Here is a 19,080-nt window from a genome sequence, read left to right as displayed (position 1 = left end):
GATGGAGTGGAGCCTATATTTTAAGTTAGACCTCTAGCAATATATCATTGAAAACTGGATCAATTTCATGTAATATTTTTTGCGTGACCTCTGAACATACGGACAGACAAAAATTATGAAGTGGTTAAAAAAGAAAAAAAAAATTTGTTGTAAATACTTGTTTTGCATTTTTTTTTTACTATATTTTTCCTTAAATCATTACACATTTATTTCACGAAATCATTCATTCGGGTAAAAAAAATTAAAAACATATTTGTTGTAAATACTCGTTTGTCAATTTTTACTATATTTTTCCTTAAATCATTATACATTTACGAAATCATTCATTCACTATAATTCCACACATTACAAATGCCTCGATACCCATCCCCTGAACTTCGCGACGTCAGTGAATAGCCCGTAATAGTTAGGGTTGCAGATAGGTCCATCAGTCCTGGACACGCTCATCGAGACGATTCCTCTGACGTGCCACGCGCCGGGCACGTCGCCCGCGGCTCCCGACTCATCAGGAACGAAGATCATGAAGCCACCACCACTGTCACCATTACAGGCTGATGTTCCTGGGGGATATAGTTTTAGAGATATAGATTTCCATGTCTCATGACCTGCAAATTTCGGACTAAATGGAGGAGTGGAAAATGAGGATCCAGGCAGATCTAGGCTGGCCTAATGACTGGCAAAAAAGTAGATTGCCTGGCTCGATGCACATTGAAGATTTTTTGACACTATCGTGGTGAATGGTACCTCAACAAAAATATTTTTATTAAATTGATGCATCATTTATTAAGTGAAGACTTACTGAGCTTATAGCAACCTTATTGGAGATTGAAATATGTATTTTTTTTAGTCAATAAAAGTTTTCATAAAACTAATTAAATATCCATTCATTAGTTTTATTTCAATGTCAAACATTAATGTTAATATAAAAATCATTAAACTCTATTGCAGGGTCTATGAATTAAATTATATAATATTAATTAAAATAGATACCGTTAGTGTAGCCCGCGCAGAATTTATGATCAGTAAGGAGTCTGGAGAAGAATAGCGGGTTGCTCCTGATGCAATTAACCTCTGATACCTTGGGCAACTTCACCTGCTGCAGTTGAGGGGTCAGAGTGTCGCTGTTATCAAAACCCCAGCCGACGACCTGGAACCAAGATTTTAATTTTTTATTCGTCAAAGTGATCTTACTACATGCGATGATAAGTGGAGTGGAGTCTAATAGAATGTCGAATGACGAGAGAAGATAACCTCTCGACGGTCGACATAATTATGCCGGCCTGTTGAAACTGATTATACCCAGGCTGTTGCTCAACGGGGTTATGCATACCTCAACCACCAGTACTTTTATTTATACAGGCACGGGCATGTGACCCCACTGCACCTGATGGTATGAAGTAGGGTACAGGTAGAATATCAGTGTTCGACTAACGAGAGATGAGTACCCCTCGTCAGTTGACACAACTATGCCGGCCTGTTTGAATCTGGATATATACAGGCTGATCCCGGAACGCGACTCACGTGGGCCACTGTGGCAGGCTTTTACCTAGTGTGCGGTGGTCGCTATCAGGGCGGATACGAACATCCTACCACCAGCATATCTTCTACCACCTTTAATTACATATAATACTCACAGTTCCATACATCCTTCCAGGTGGGAGCCTCTTGTACGCCTCAGCACTCCACAAACACGCTGGTTGCACATACTCATCAAAAATAGCCTCGGATTTCAGTCTTACTAACGCTATGTCCTCATTCAAATGTCGGTATTCAAATGATTCGTGCACTATTATTTCTTGGACCTGCAAAGAGAATGTCAGCTCTGTATATGCTATACCACTAGTATTGGTTAGTATACCACGTTGGTATATTGCAGGTTGGAACTTCGCATATGGTCTCGGGTTCCATTTGCGGGTCAAGTTTTGGTTTTGCCCAGTGTCAGAATTGTTGTGCCAGTTAAAGCAATTAGCCTTTATTACATTACAAATTATGAGATTGCTTCATCTGTGCCTGCCCCTAAAAAGGAAATTCGTTGTGCTGTTTATGTATGTATAAACTTTGAACTTACTTCTCTCTCTTGAGTTGCTACATCACCTCCAATCAGATTGTATTTTCCAAGGACCACGCTAAGACTAGAAGCGACGCGTGGTACGCCACGGATGGTCACGCAATGCGCCGCTGAAATGAATAAACGATGCATAATTCTGTACAAATTTGATTATCATCAACAGCTATAGGAACACTGATAAATATTTTCCCAAAGATTCTCAGCTAGGCATGTTGGAAGTGACGAATTTCTCTGACTGATCAGGTTATCTCTCAACTCATCATTTTCAATTTCACAATTTTATCACCAAACGACCAAAATTGTATGGTTTTTCCGAAATTCAAAATTGTTTGAGATTTTAAATTGTCCCACAGGTGACAATAGGTTCACTATTTAGTTCTTTTGTGAAGGATATATTCAGTGTTACTCTGGCGTAAGACTTCAGATCTAATGATTTAGAATAGAAGCCTAGCTACTGCTTTATCAGCCCTATCTATGACACGGGGCCCCCGTACTTTTAGGCCCAGATGTATGTGTGTAGAGACAGTCGAGGAGTAGCAGCCCTATATACGGGGCCTCTAAATTGAAGAGGCCTCGATGCATGTAAGGTGAGATTTTTAGGGATAGGCTTGTACGACTGCATCCTTCGAGGGCCTTACGGTATATTTAGCTACTCTTCTGATTCTGAATGACGAGCAGAATGCAGTATCCCGCAGTGCTGGGTCAAAACTCTAGCTAATATTGTTTACGGTTGACGCGTTTATAATTAAAGGAGTGAATTGTTGATATTTGATTGTTTAAAAAATTCGTATCTGCAAACGTCATTGCATGTAATTGCTTTTCGCAATATGAAGGGTTTTAATAATAGTATAAGTTACTTCATTCACTAAGTCGATTATAGAAATTATTTGTTTTGCTAAAATTTCGTCAACGCGATGTCAATTATTGAGCAAAGGAAGGAATATCACAGAACAGACGGATTGCAGGAATTATTATTTATCTAAAAGTTCGTCAATGCTATGTATATCAAGTGAGCGCGTCACGTCATATTTTATGTGCAGGGTCTAAAATAAATTAACATTTAACAGGACGAGCACGGTGCAATTGGATATCAATCTAGAGTAAATAAATAATAATAATATCAGCCCTGTATTATATACTTGCCCACTGCTGAGCACGGGCCTCCTCTACTACTGAGAGGGATTAGGCCTTAGTCCACCACGCTGGCCTAGTGCGGATTGGTAGACTTCACACACCCTCAAAATTCCTATAGAGAACTTATAAAGTATGCAGGTTTCCTCACGATGTTTTTCTTCATCGTCTAGGCAACACCTAGTACTTCATAATGCTAAGGTATAGTAAAAAAGTATTATAAATCTATTTATGTATAGTGACGCCTATCGGTCGAACGAACTGTTTTTCATGTCATCAGTCATAAAAAAAATATATCGGATCGAATATAGTTCGAGCGTTGGTCCTGACCTATTGATAACCTGGACTGTAGCTCTTTATAATTGTAATGCGAATAATGATTTGGTATTAATACGGATTACTGCTGCCTTTGGCTGCAGGGTAGGCAGATATGTATCAGTAAAGTTTTACCATGTGAGGAAGAAGTTAATATTTGTTATTCCATTTTCATAATTAGGTACACTGGTGTTTTTTGGGTGAACATGAATTTCTAATGCTTGACTTCGTTCGATTTAAGTTATATGCTTCTTAGTCATATCATTGCTATACTTGGTGATAATATTCCTAATCTCCTGACTTTATAGTTTATTAAGCTAGAATATTTATGAAAATAAAAAGTATAATTACCTGTAAGCACCATAGACTTGGAAAGCAAAGTCCCCCCGCAAATATACTTCAAAGAAGATAGTTCTAAAACATACAAGGCAGCATGCCACGGCCAGTCTCCCGGTTTCGTAGGCTGTCCGTTCACGATCAAGCCTGTGTGCAATACTTGACGTTTGCCACAAGTCGTATCGACTACTTTCGCTGCACTCTCTGTTCGTTCCGCGGTGCTTTCTGCTGTGTTTTTATTCCCTTGAATTAATCTGTCTAAGTATCCCTGAAAATTGGGTAAAAGAAATGAGAATTAATCAACAATCATCCTTATTTGGTATGAATTAAGGTCCACATTCAAATGTCAGATCAAAATTTCGCATTTTAATAACATATTTATACTTACAGTTGTTGCATTTTTACAATATTCTATAGTATTTATAACCAAACTCTTCAGGTATGGCACTTGTCCAATAGTAACACCTTTTACTCTTAGAGCTAGATCCTTGCCTTTCTGGAAGAATTTTATTTCAAAGGAATTTGGCTCATCTAGGGTCCTTATTCTTGCCGAAACTGGATCGCCTAGTATAGGAAACTGAAAATAAAAATCATTCATGATGACAAAGCGATGCTTAGTAAAGAAAATCAGTATTTGTAAAGTGGGGCTGAACCTTAGATCGTAAGAATGTATTTTATATCCGCCCGGATAGCGACCGCCGTCCATAAGGTGTTAAAACCCGCCATAGTGGCCAACGTAAGTGTGTCGTATACCGGGATCAGCCTGTGAATATCCGGTGCCAACAGGCCGGCATAATTGTGTCGACCGTCGAGGTGTAATCATCTCTCGTCAGTCTGTGAATATCCAGTTCCAAAAGACCGACATAATTGTGTAGAATGTCGAGGGATAATCATCTCTCGTCAGTCGACATTTTATTGGTGCCTTCTACACTTACCATCAGGTGCAGTAGGGTCACTTTGCCGTGCACGTAAAAAAACCCTAGTGATGTCTCCACGAGTCCTGCTTAGTAACCTATCACTGGAATGGCTTTGGTATGTTCAGTTCGAGGCCTCGAAGTCCTTGTAAAATCCTTATAGAAATCGTTGTAGCATTATAAGTCGGTAATAGTTCGACATATTCCGTCTACCTTCCATAAGTACAAGTGGCATCCATGAGAATTTTCCCCATAAAAAGTGTCGTAAGAATTTTCACCTGAACTTAAAGTCCAAATTAAAAAATAGGCGCATCACGATGGGTACTTTAATTACTTGAACATTGTAAAAGAGATAATAAACTAAATACTCTATCTCTTAATTTCGTGAGGAGATAAACACTTACCAAAGTAACATTAGCTCCAGAATCAAACTTCACTTGCATTTTGGTGTTTTTTGGAAACTCACCACCTATGCGTAATGAGTATTGGTTTTCTTCAGCGGGTGACAACCCTGTCACGTAGACTAAGGTAATATCTCCCTCGCAGGGCCTCACATGCAGCAATGGATCACCGACAATACCCCAACCATCAGATAACTTTTGGCATTTAATTAGTGCTATCATGATCAGAAGAATTAGAAACTTCATGTTAGCTAAAATATGACCTGTAACAAAGTTATTGTAATAATTTTTATTATAAAGAGTCGTAATTTGTGCCAGCCCCAGATTTTACATTTTATTGTTTGTGAAATAAAAAATATTTTTATTTTTAATTGAAAAGTGTGTTGTGGCAACCCTACATAGGAGTGGGTTAAGCTTATGTCAGACTACAGACGGGGATTGGTCAAAAAGAAAGAGTTGCATATAACTGCCACTGAATACATTTAGAATAAAAGCGGCGATAGCCTAGTTGGGAGTCGAATGGACGCAAATGTCCGCAGGTTCGAACACAAGGACATGAACTTCCGACTTTTCTAAAGTTATATGTGTGTGGCGGTACAATCGATGCATACACCGGCATCTTGTCAACATCGCCGAAACTGCAAGAGGATCGATGCAGTGACGCAACTACAGTGATATCACACAGCAATAACGATAGATGGCGACATCGATCCTGAATCACGCTTGCACAATTTGAGCGACGTGTAGAATATATACCACCTCCGAATAGGAACTGTCGGAGGGGCCGCGGCCGGTCAGGCGCAATATCTGCCTGACTGGAAAGCTTCCCCCTTCCATAGAGGAACGCAACCATCTGTTCCTCTACAGCGGTGTCTACCTTTACGCCGCTAAATGTGTATTCTTTGTCAATTGTCGTTTGCTTTAACGCTAAAGGAAAACATCGTGAGGAAACCTTTTCTATAGGAATTGTCAGGTTATGTGAAGTCTGCAAACCCGCACAAGGGCAGCGTGGCGGACTTAGGCCTAATCCCTCCCAATAACAAAGGTAGCCCGTGCAGCAACAGCAGTGAGAAAGTATATTATACAGTATTGATATTTTATCAGGTGTTCCGGAAATAGAGTTGACAATTGCGCATTTCTCACAAGCAGTCCGGTTTCTGGGTATTTCCAAATTAGCTACCGGATACAGGGACATTCCCCACAGCATCATGAATTTAAATAAATAAACAATAAGTTTTCCTTGTAGTATAAAGCAACAGAAAATCGTAATGACAGTTATTATGAAGTGGTATTTCCAGAGATCTAATTCTTAAACTATCCTGAATCCATCCTAGCCGAATTTCGGCCACGGCGGCCAATCTCAACGGGGATCAGCCACGCAGGAGATATTGTAGTGCACAAGTGTGTGCGCAGTACACAGGTGCACTCTCTGTTCCTTCACTCTCATAGTCCGGTGAGACGGCAATCCGACATGACCGGAGAGAGATTAGGCGCAGGACCAACGGCTTTACGTGCTTACCGAGGCAAGGGGGTATCACACCGCCAACTTCATGACTCAGAGCTGCGACTGAGTAATTTTTAAGATGAAATAACCCAGTCACAATTATTTTGGCCCGAACCAGGATTCGAACCCAGGACCTCAGCGCGGTAGTCGTACTCGTACTGTGTACAATTACAACTACGCCACCGAGGCAGTCATCAAACTATCCTATACCCACATGGGCGTACTCAAACGGGGAGAGGGAGTATAGAGTAAGGTCACTGACACTGATTTTGTATGATTTTGGTTGGCCGTTATTTTCTGTTGGGACTTGTATAAGAAATTCTTGATTTCCTCCATGACCAAATTAGCTTCTAAGGAAAAAAGATGGCCATAGGTATCCATGTTCTTTTTGACCCCTATCCTTCCATTAATGGTAGTGCATGAGGATTTTTTGAGCTGTGAACATCTTTATATGTACAGATTTTAGGTCAATGCCCCTCACATAAAAGTTAAAAAATACTTACGCATTGTTACACAAACAGAATATAAAATAACACGTATACCAAAAATCACAAAACACACAACCACACTTATGTTTCATTTGCAACTCAATGTTGTTTTGAGCTTTAACGTATCGAGTTGTGATAAAACAAGTTTGTTGAAACATGGTTCAATATTACTTGAAAGTACATTGTAATCGATTATAATCGATTTTAATATTTTTAATATAATCGATATGTCATCGTAATGATTATAACAATGTGAATAAATATGTCGTATTAAAATTTAATTTTCATAATTTTTCTACGTAAACTTAAATTGCTTGCCGCTTGCGAAAAAGCATCCAAAATTTTATTCATTACTGAGATAGTGTCGTAACTGATTTAACAACTTAGAAATCTCAGAGCTCATATTATTTAATTACGATGTCACATCCTAATCTAGAGTAACTTATAGCTACTCCTTGTTTCTAAACCTCGGGTTATCCACATGATTTGTCATAGATATTACAATTAGGTCCTTTGTTAACCAACCTTCTTCAGAAAACAATCACGTTACATTGTTTGTAAAAAAAAAGATTGATGTATTTTATACTAAAATCATCTGCCTAAAAGTATTTGAAAAAAGAATATTTATTCGAATTATAATCGAAAATAAAATTCGATTTTATTTTCTAATCGATATTGGAATTTTATTCAATAATAATGTTCTACAAATAAAAATGTCATTTTAAATCAAACAAAATATTTTCATATTGCATTCTTATTAAAAATTTAAATTAGATTATTTTATAAATTTCGTTCGAACGTTTCCATAATTCTTGACTGCTGTTGTTTATTTGCAATAAGCCGCATCGTTTTCCTTAACACTGACCTCTGCTGTGATGTCATTCTGAGAAAATAAATGTTTTTATGATATTTACTGCTTTAAAGCTGGATTCGTTATCTGTAGAATGCAACGACTTTTTTAATCTATGCTATTATATTAAGCTGAAGAGTTTGTTTGTTTGTTTTTTGACTGTTTGGACGTGCTAATGTCATTAACTACTGGTTTGAATTGAAATAATCTTTTAGTTTTGAATAGCCCAATTATCGAAGAAGGCTATAGGCATACAACATCATGCAATATGTTGCAAAAACGGGGAAAAAATATTCCTTTTGAGAGCTTCCGTTACGTGCGCTGCGTAAACGGTTAAAGTTACGAAACAATCATATATGGCGGAATAGTTCCTCTTAAAAAGTTCTAATAAAGGTATTATATAATATAACAAAGCTCCCGCCACGTCTGCCTATTCGAATATGATAAACTTATAAACTATCTAACGGATTTTGATGAAATTTTATATGGATTGTTTGAGACTCTGAGGACATAGGCTACTTTTTATCCCGAAAACATGTATAGGCGACAGAGAATTTTCAGACTAATCTGTTAGAAGCGGCCTACAGCATCAGCAACAGCAGCGTCTGTTCCTTACAGGTAGAAGTTCCAATGCTGCGCTTACTCAAAATAATATGAAATATCATAATACACATTTGCAACATTATTATTTGTATATAATAAAGTCGAAATACCCAAATTAGATTTTGATATAAAAGATCATATAACAATATAAAAATAATAAATACAATGAAAACTCACGCGGAATTGGTAGATCAAACACACCGGCCGCGGCGCCGCTGGAAGCAAGCGGGACGTGTGCGGGGCCGCGGGGTGGGGAAGGGTGTGCTTGTAACGGCTGGCTGTAGTAGTAGGTGTCAGTGAGCATCGACCTGCACCGGATTTAATTAATATAAAAGGTAACCACTTTGACGAAATTTATATAAGTTCTTGGCATAAAATATCTATATATATAAAAATAAATCCCTATTTCCCTTGGTCATCGCATCACGCGTGGACGGCTCGACCGATTACACTATTTTATTTTTTGTTGTATTTGTTATTGTCAGGACTAGGATCTTATGAAAGAAAAAATTAACAAAGTTGAGCGGAACGTTACAAAATTTAAGAAAAGTTAATTTCAGCGATTGACAGAATGCGCGCTGCAAATTCATAGTTAAGACGGGACAACGTCTGTCAGGTCAACTAGTAACATATAAATATAAGGATATATACATGGATTGTGGTACTGATTCTCAAGAAACTGATTTCGGGTTTGTAATATACTAAAAATAATGTGGTATAATAACGCTGTTCGCAATTTCTTTTCATAATAAGAGTGCAAGCACACTGCTGCTTGACTGCAGAAACTACATAGTAGACTCAAGATCAAACCCTCACAGTAATAGAAGACTATGTCCAGCAGTGGGATAATATAATATGAATAGTATACAGTAGGGCTGTCAATGAAAGACCTAGCAAATTTATTTCCTTAGACATACAAATTTAACAAACAGCAAAATTGCTCGTTATATAAATCCACCACGGGATTCCGTTCCGGGCACGTCACCTGCTCTCGCCAGGGAATCGAACCCGCTATTAATTCCCGTCAGCTCCTCATTTACATAACCGCCATCCGGATCCGCGGCGGAAAATAAATCGCCATATATATTTATAGCATTTACCGTATATCTTTTTGTGGCTATTGCCGTTATGTGCCAACCGATTCATTTTTTATTTTGTACAGTATAGGTACTTCTTATTTGTTCTGAATAGTTATTGGGATTCGTTGGGGTAATACCGTGTTACGGGATTAGACCATTGTTTCAAAATTACTTCTAAAACCGACTACGTTTCGTAAAACAAAAATCCAGACTGCAATGCCATTTTTTATGTACCACAATAAGGTATTTGATATTTCACTGATTTTTGATCGTTAGTTTTATAAAAAACGCGACCCGCCCCGGCTTCGCACGGGTGCAATATTTCTCCAATATTTAATGGATGTTATTATACATATAAACCTTCCTCTTGAATCACTATCTATTAAAAAAAAACCGCATAAAATCCGTTGCGTAGTTTTAAAGATTTAAGCACACATAGGGACAAAGAAAGCGGCTTTGTTTTATACTATGTAGTGATGTAATACATATAAATTATATCCCAGAAAGTATTATTAAAAATCGGTAAAAAATCAACAAGTTATAAGCAATAAACAAATAACGCGCAAGTGACGTCATAGGGAATTACGATGTGTGAAAGAATGAGATAGAGCGTTATCCTCACTACGTGCCCACTCCTACATATTGCAATGTTTTAAATATAAATTACTATCTTATTTTTTAAGCAATTTTAACACAAATTTCACAAAAAGCCTTCTGTTTCAAATATCAGTATTCTTGAAACAACTGGATACCTCGGCGCACACTTATTATATTTGCCCCCAATAAATAATTGTAACTGGGTTTGCCATCTTAAAAATTACTCAGTCGCAGCTCGGAGTCAGGAAGTTGGCGATGTAATACTCTGTGTGGAAAACACATAAAGCCGTTGGTCCTGCGCCTGATCTCTCTACGGTCATGTCGGATTGCCGTCTCACGAGACAATGAGAGTGAAGGAATAGAGAGCACCTTTGTAATGCGCACACACTTGTGCACTATAATATATTTTGCATACTTGCCTGGTCTCTGTTAAGATTGGATGCCGTGGCTGAAATTTGGTAAAGAAGGAAGTATGCTGTAATAAATATCGTGCCTTAAACAAAGTCCGCTATCAAGTTTAAAACAAATATTTCATACAAAACTATGCGTCTGTGACATCGAAGCCGAACTTCTCAAATGTTACCTGACGGTCAATAACGAAATTTATACACGACCAGAAACTCAAGAATTCAGCACCACATTTTTCAATGCACCGCCATTTTGAATGGCATATCGGTAGCGTCGCTTCAAAGAAAACTCGTTACTGGTATACATTGAATTTGGCCGGTCAAAGGCACGCCGCACTACACTCGCCCTGACCGACCAACTTTGCGCTTTTTGTCCAAGCTACTTGATATTTGTGTTTGTGGTGTAAGTTATAAGCTTTTTTGTAGTAGAGGTGAATATTATATTGAATTATTTCCCGACGCAATTCGAAATTGGCGTGGAGTAATTTGACAAATCCGTCTTAATTAAAAAAGCGATAAAAAAAATTAAATATCGAGATTTTTTTTTTTGTTAAATTAAGTAATGGAATCTTTAACGTCTAAAGATCTATATTGAATTCAAAAGAATCTGTTTAATTTTCGCATTAAATCACAAAATCGTAGTCTTCTTCAAACATTGTTGATACAAAGCCATCTTTTGTTAAATAAACTCATGAAATTTTATAATACAATTAATTTTTCAATATACGAACTGGTGACTGCCGAATGCAAACTATTTTATATTTATAAATTACTGGGGTATTTACATCAGTAGAACTTGACGCATAAAACGTCGAATTCCAGTAAATAGCTTACGTTTTATCTCAGCCCACATGATTTAATTTTCATAGATACGATATGTACACATATGTATGTGGGATTTGTTACAAAAACTTTACTTTTCGAGTTAATTGCATTTTAATATTTTTTCTGTCTGACGTCTTTAGTCTGTCGTTTCCAAAATTCGTCTTTCATTCACGCTCCTCTCTTTTCATGTCGCTCACACACTTTAGATTCCATTCCAAGCATCACACTAACGTTCCATTCCCACATGTATATAAATTGTTTCACTTTAATAGAATACCTTAGTAGAAAAGAAATCAAAAACGCTACTGCCTGCAAATTGTACTATTATCAGCACATAGGAAAATCGCCAAAAGTTTGGACATAGTCCAAAACACGTACCGCCGCGGCTTCGTAATGTATTTATTTTATATTGACAAACGCTATTCAAAAAAATACGGTTACAGTGTGATATGCGTGACCGATCAACCGATATTTGGTTTTCTATAGGAAAACGATTATATTGGCACTTTTTATACTACGGACTATAGACGAGCTTGCCGTTCGCCTGATGGTAAGCGACAAAGGTAAGCGATATGACCGCCCATAAACAGTAGAAACCATTGACGTAGGTATATTCTATAGACACGAACGTCCATATAAACTATTTGTTCAAAATCTACTAAAATGGGAACTAAAAAGTCACTGTGATAACCTATTTATTCACTTGAACAACAAATAATTTTACTTATTTGACTAATCTTTTTCATTAAAATCCAAGTTTACACTTAGACTCGAGTTTTTATATCATGAGCGCCACTCCTTACACAACCACAAGCTGTAAATATTGACCATACTAAATTCAGTTTGAATGGATATCAGTTCAAATCAGTTGAACACAGTGAATGTTCGGAACACCAAATCTAGTACGTAGTACATATTATATAGATGGTAGAAACACAATCTTACACCTTAAATTACAAAGTATTGTTTGGTATTTCATGCGCTTGCCATCCTGAGACATGAAATGTTTATTCTTATTAATATGTATCATGAAATATTAAAGCTACCAAAGGATGTAGCACGTGGCTTTAATTCAAACAGGCCGACGTAATTGTATTATCTGGCGAAGGGCAATCATCTCTTGTTTCAAAAACTATCTTTAATCTAACTAAACTTATTATCAGATGCAGTAAAGTCATAAAAGAATCGTTGGGCTTCACGAAGTTACTTTGCTGTGATGAAACAGAGGCGCTATAAGGAAAGGGCTTTTATTCTCTATAAGTACAGGCTGATAGATGGAGTCTTATATCATATCAGCCGAAAGATATAATCTCAAATAGTCACGGGAAAAAACTTTACACTTTATTCGACCTTAAAAACTAACCTCCTTATTCATAGACGTTATTTATCTAAGCTCTATCTTTGCTGTGATAACAAGTTTGTTTTTCAGCGCTGACGGCATAACAGCCTTCGTAGTATGTAGCCATAGGGCCGTCGTGATTGGCTAATATTGAGATACAACTTGAATATAGTTGGCCATCGGATAAACAAAGCTGAACAAACAGCAAACTGTCAGACAAACCAAACTGAACAAACAGACTTGTTATCACAGGAATGCTCCGTCCTTAAATAAATAACGTCTATGAATAAAGGAGTAAATCAAGGACAGAGCAGATAACATGAGATGCTGTAAGTCATGAAGGCAGCTACACTCACACATTATCTATTTCATTTCGTAAAGTTTCAAATTAAAAAAAAAAAACGAAATGAAATCAGAAAAACTGCACTATCAACATTCAAAACAAAATAGCAAAAGCAAACGCTGTCTAGTAAACAAGACCTGACTATTATTATTTATGCTAAAACAATAAAACGGGGTAAAATTCACCCCATAACTCGAAGTATGCACCATTGCGTAGATATGTAAGGAGTATGCATGCAATAAACCACGAGAGGCAGTTTCTACCCCACTCACGTAGGCCATGACCATCTCTATGACGCCATATTGTATGAATATTCAGCTTGCGCACGCAATGACTTTTAATTAACCCGGGGTAAAGGGATTCTAATTTTGAAATTTTGATTTTAGTTAATATTGATATTATAATGTGTAAGAACACTTTTAAATTATTCTGGATGAATAATTTTGCGACGTAGTCAAGCGCATATATTATTGTGTTGGGGTTTAAAGAAGAGTGGAGCCATTGTAATTAATTATTAAATAGCATTATAATGTGTTACAATGGTTAGTGTTGCGTACTGTAAAATGATATAACTGTAGGGTAAAGAACATTTATCGCCAGAATATATTTTTTTTTATTGCGTAGAACGACGAGACGAGCTTGCCGTTCACCTGATTATAACCGCCAATAAACAGTGGAAACACCATCCAACACTTTGAAATGCAAAGTATTGTTTGGTATTCCACTGCACTTACCATCCTGAGATATAAGATGTTAAGTCATATTATGTCCAGTAGTTACATTAGCTACAATGTTCTTCAAACCGGACCACAATAGTGACTATACAGTACTGCTGCTTAGCGGCAGAAATTGACATTACGGTGGTACCTACCCAGGCGGACTTTCACATATAAAAGACCTACTGCCAGTAAATATCTCATTTGCTAAACTAAAAACATAATATAAAATATTTAAAATTAAAATTGGGGTAAAAGTCACCGAACATCAGGAAGCTGGGATTTTATAAAATGTGCCATTTGGTGCGTGTGTAGCGAGGAGGAAAAACGTACACACATGGCTGAAGCCAAGAGCGCGTACCCCAATGATATTTTATACTAAAATTGAAATAAAAATTTCATACGCGAAAAAGAGCGTCATTCAGTTTCAATTGGCTTTTTTGGGTTCCGTACCTCAAGAGGAACCCTTGTTGGAATACTTTGTTGTCCATCAATCTCTGTTAAGAACCTAATTCTCAGGAATCCGTAGGGCATCAAGTTGAAGTTTACATCAAAACTCCGATATTTAAGCTAAGAAAAAATCTAACTTGTAACTCAACGTGATCAAAAGTTATACAAACGTTTATGTCGCTAATAAAACCTATAAGACTACGTTCCATTGACCTAGAAGAACTTGATAAGAAGCAATGTCTTACAGCGTAAAAGGAAAGAAATTAAAACCTTGATTATGTACATATATAATTAGATACGTACAAATTTGTATCGAACCCTTGGGGTGCCTTCCAACTCGATCTTGTCTGGTTTTTATTTTATCTTTGTTTATTTAATAAATGTTTATGAAAATTCACATACGATTATCTTTTTTATTGCAGTCTATCAAATGTCAAATAAATCATTCGCAACATAAATAAAAGCTAAGTTGATCTTGAAAACGTTAGCATCTTTGGAACAGTGGAAGACTCCCTTGCGAATTTTGGAAATTTATTCCTTTTGAGAGCTTCCATTGCGTGCGCTGCGTAAAAGGTTAAAGTTACGCAACAATTACATATGACGAAATTGTTCATCTTAAGAGGTTCTAAAACCATATTTTAATAAATCACAGAGTACCCTACTCTATTTGTTTGCCTGTCTCAACGCGATAAATTCAAAAACTGCACAACGGATTTTCATGATATTTTAAGGAAATAATTTGGGACTCTGGGAAGGCATAGGCTATTTTTTATTCAAGAAAAATATATAGCAGGACTTTCATCCTGGAAAGCTCTTTCAGGTGAGCGGAACCGCGAGCAAAAGCTAGTATTATAATAAAATTGTAACAGGTTGATGTCTGTACGTTATAGATATATATTGAATAAAGACTAATAGCGTGAGGGGTCTTTATTAAAGCAACAGAACCAAAAACACCACGTTTTAGAATTTCTGGCAGCCTGTTTGTGTTTTTGTACACGCACCGCGCAAAAACTACCGCATGGAAATAATTCCAATTTTCAAGACTAACTTAAAATATGGGCCTCATTTACTCCCCGAAAACGTTTTTTTATGGACCCGCGAGCAAAAGCTAGTAGATAGATTAATCAATTACCTAACAGCTGCCTTAACTAAACCAACAGCAAACCAGAGAATGTTATGAATATTTCAGAATCGCAAGTTTAGAACTTATCTAAAATGATTTACGGTGAATAACTTGTTAGCAGTTTCCAACTTGCTAAGAGCTGCTGCAATTAGAGCATTTAGAGCACACGACTCTGATTGTATAACTGAATTGGTGGTAGGATATATTTTATATCTGCCCAGATAGCGACCAATGTATACAAAGTGTTAAATTAGTATCAAATAGTGGCCCACGTAAGTCGCGTTTCGGGATCAGCCTGTGTATATCCGTTTCTAACAGGCCGGCATAATTATGGGAATCATCTCTCGTCAGTTGATTTTCTTTTGGACCCCGCTCCACTTACTTTGAGGTGCAGTGGAGACACATTGCAGAGCACGTATTAAAGAAAGAATTTTGATTTTCACCTCCTTCAATCTTAGAGATGAATGCAATGCGATAGTGCTTTATAATATGAAATAGTGCATTTGTAGTGCAATTATTGAAAATAAATTATAATATGCTTTATAATTAATTTTCAATATAAATTGTCTTTGTTTATATAAGCTAATTTAATTAAGTAATAACTAAATATTCTCGTGTACCTTGACTTATCATAAGTGCAACTATGTTCGCCTACGTGATGAATAAAGAATTTTATTTTATTTATTTATTTTATTATAGTGTTGCCACTAGTATTAGACATGATGCTTATAATCAAACAGTTTACTCAATAAAAGCATGCATTGCTTACTTTAAAAATATCATAAAGACCTTTCATCTATTTTGCTTTTTTTTGGATTACTGAATCGAATATTATTAGAGCTAATAATTTATGCACTTATACAAAAGAGGGTAGAGCGACTACACTATGAGCTTAGCATAGATCGGACCGTCACCAGCTAAATTTCAAAACAAAATTGTCTAATTTTAAAAAGTAGGTAGATATCGTAACTTTGACTTTTCGGATAACCAACACTTTAGTCCGCCACGTGACCATGAAGGCTGCAGTCTTCGAAACGTCATGAGAAAATTATAATATAAAAACCGCGATAAAGTCCGCAAAATCCGTTTTATGTTAATGTTTAAAGCGACTACGTTAGATTTATATGCCTCAACTAACTATCTACCCTAAATGTGAAATCAGTCGATTTATAAAACAACAAACCTTACTCAACGAAAAAATCAAGATCAACCATGAGGAAGAACCCTTGATAGGACCAGCTGTAAACAAATATGTAATACGAAAAACAAAAGATACAAATAATAAAGAAGAAGCATGTGTTGCGGACGCCATAACTTCGTATCGACGATGCGTAAAGATAAATATATGGCCCGGGACGCTCGGTGAGGTCACTGCGTTTCGTCTAGAAAATATTTGATGAATAATATGATTGTGCGTTGAAGTGTTAGTTTGGAATTGGATGGAGTGAATAATATTAACGCTATATTTCATTGTGTAGTGAGCTTTAATGAGGGATTCGATCATTAGTCTAAATTCGTTGATGCACTTTATGTGTCTTTCAAATTTTTTGTTGCTTTGTATTTCATGGTTTTCATTATATGATATGAAAACGTCAAAAAAAACTAATCAGGAAAAAACAAATAAATGACTGTTTTCGAATCACAAATGTACCAGTTAAATGCATTTATAAATTTGAATTTAGAATTCTTAATACAAGAGGATATTTTTCAGATCGAAGTGGCCAGTACGGCAAAACGTCAATTTCGTATGTAAGGCCCTTGTATTGTGAAAACGATTTTTTTTTAAATTCATTGTCTTCTGGATTAAATTAGTTGGAGCAAATTCAATTCAAAATAAACTAGAAAGCAATAATGATCTATTATTTACACTATTGAGTCTTGCAATATGCCTTTTATTAAAAAAAATAAAATAGATCACCACCTATCAATATAAAAGTAATTTCGAAATCTCAGAGTATGAAATCAGTCGACTTGCTCATAACTTATTGGACATATTTGCTGGCTAATAACGTTTCCAATCTATTGCTTGACACGTTTACTGATTGAAGTCTCGAGTAGCATTTGAAAGCTCATTGGCTTTATCATAAATAATGAGCTATTGTCTTTGGACACTGCAGGTCACTATTCACGTACATACATAGGATCACGCCTTTCTCCCGTTTGAGGGGTGACAGAGATGTTATCACTCTCACATTTTCACTTACTAGGCATAATTACAGATTCCAGGCTAACACTGAAGAGAATCAGAATCTATATCATATTCACAGGGATCGAACCCAAGACCTCAGTATGGCAGCCGCAACTTAGCAACCTAGGCAACCATGCTGACATTACGCGCATGACTAACTCGCATCCGAATTTGACAATCGTTGACCTAAATTGGTATTTTACTCATGCCTTTCAAGTCACAGAGTAGTCAAAGTGAAAATATTGCTGAAATCGAGATTCGTTTTTGGCCTATTTTCGCTTGGTGACCACAAGAGTCCAGTATTTTTTAAGCACCTCGCAGACGTTATGAACCTATGGATGCATCACATACTGCAGTTCAAACTATCAGATTTAAGTAGATTGGTAAAATAATCAACAGTTGGTTAGTAGATATTTTAAACCAAATAGATTACGCGATAAGGTTTATAATTAGTTAATATAATTTAATACGTATTCCTTGTAGCTCTAACTGTTAGAAAGACCTTTCTCGATTCCAATGTGTACCTTCTTTTCCAAGAATATTATTCAGGTCATCTATCTGTACTTATATTAAATGATCCAAATCCGTTTAGGGTCTTCTGCGTTTATTTATCATCAAAATATCTCCATAATAATAATAATCTTCATTATTATGAAGATATTTTGATAATAAGGGGGGGGGGGGGGATTAAAGGGGCCTCTACATGTTGGATCTATGTCCCCACGCAAGCCTTGCAAAAAGACCGGCCTTTATGCCGTGATTTCCCAGAGGAAAGATAGAACATAATAATAATAGTAGCCCTGTAATGCTGTCCCACTGGTCGGTACCGGCCCTCTCTACTTATGAGAGGGATTAGTCCACCACATTAGCCTAGTGTGGATAGGTAGACTTCACACACCCTCAAAATTCCTATAGAGAATTTCTCATGTATGCAGGTTTCCTCACGATGTTTTCCTTCACCGTTAATGCAAGCGATAATTCACAAAGCATACACATATAATTTTTAGAAAAATCAGAGGTTTGTACTCCTGGGATTTGAACCTGCAGACATTTGTGTCGGCAGGCCGTTCCACACCCAACTAGGCTATCGCGGCTTTTTTTTTCATAAACATTTACATTAATATTCTAGTAAGACATATCAAAATCTAAACACCTTAACGCGAGGCTTCGTCACGACCCGTCATAACTTCGACCCCTCGTATTTTAAGTTTTCTCAGAGGCGTAACTTTTTCATTTGTTTCGTGAAATAGAAATTACACGGGAGATATAAAGAGAAATTGTTTGAAATTTAAACGTAAAAGCAATACGACGTCTTGAAAAGCTTTCATTATTTATAGATCATATTTTAAATTAGTATTTCTGAGTACTTGTAAAATGTCGTAAGTTCTTCGAAATTCCATATA

At 36.6% G+C, this 19,080-nt stretch overlaps 1 protein-coding gene across 1 annotated transcript; it reads right to left on the bottom strand.

Moving 5' to 3' along the window:
• Positions 1–252: 252 nt before the first annotated feature.
• Positions 253–7,288, bottom strand: LOC115451020 (transmembrane protease serine 11C). Its single transcript, XM_030179212.2, has 8 exons — positions 7,173–7,288; positions 5,169–5,428; positions 4,239–4,427; positions 3,866–4,118; positions 2,069–2,178; positions 1,635–1,802; positions 991–1,147; positions 253–560 (listed from the first exon to the last, which is right to left on the bottom strand). Exons 1-8 carry the CDS (start codon positions 7,174–7,176, stop codon positions 346–348), a joined length of 1,356 nt encoding a protein of 451 aa, XP_030035072.1. The 5' UTR covers positions 7,177–7,288; the 3' UTR covers positions 253–345.
• Between the last annotated feature and the right edge of the window lie 11,792 nt (positions 7,289–19,080).

Source organism: Manduca sexta, chromosome 5 (genome assembly GCF_014839805.1).
Source record: "Manduca sexta isolate Smith_Timp_Sample1 chromosome 5, JHU_Msex_v1.0, whole genome shotgun sequence".
NCBI classification, from domain to species: Eukaryota; Metazoa; Arthropoda; class Insecta; order Lepidoptera; family Sphingidae; genus Manduca; species Manduca sexta.
The sequence above is the reverse complement of the archived record's forward strand: the minus strand, read 5'-3'. Positions and strand labels throughout refer to the sequence as shown.

Coding starts and splice junctions, on each gene's coding strand:
- LOC115451020 (XM_030179212.2), bottom strand. Junction 2,179..3,865: donor CAAGTCTATGGTGCTTACAG/GTAATTATACTT, acceptor TATTCATTTCAG/CGGCGCATTGCGTGACCATC. Junction 1,148..1,634: donor CTGGAAGGATGTATGGAACT/GTGAGTATTATA, acceptor TCTTGGTTCCAG/GTCGTCGGCTGGGGTTTTGA.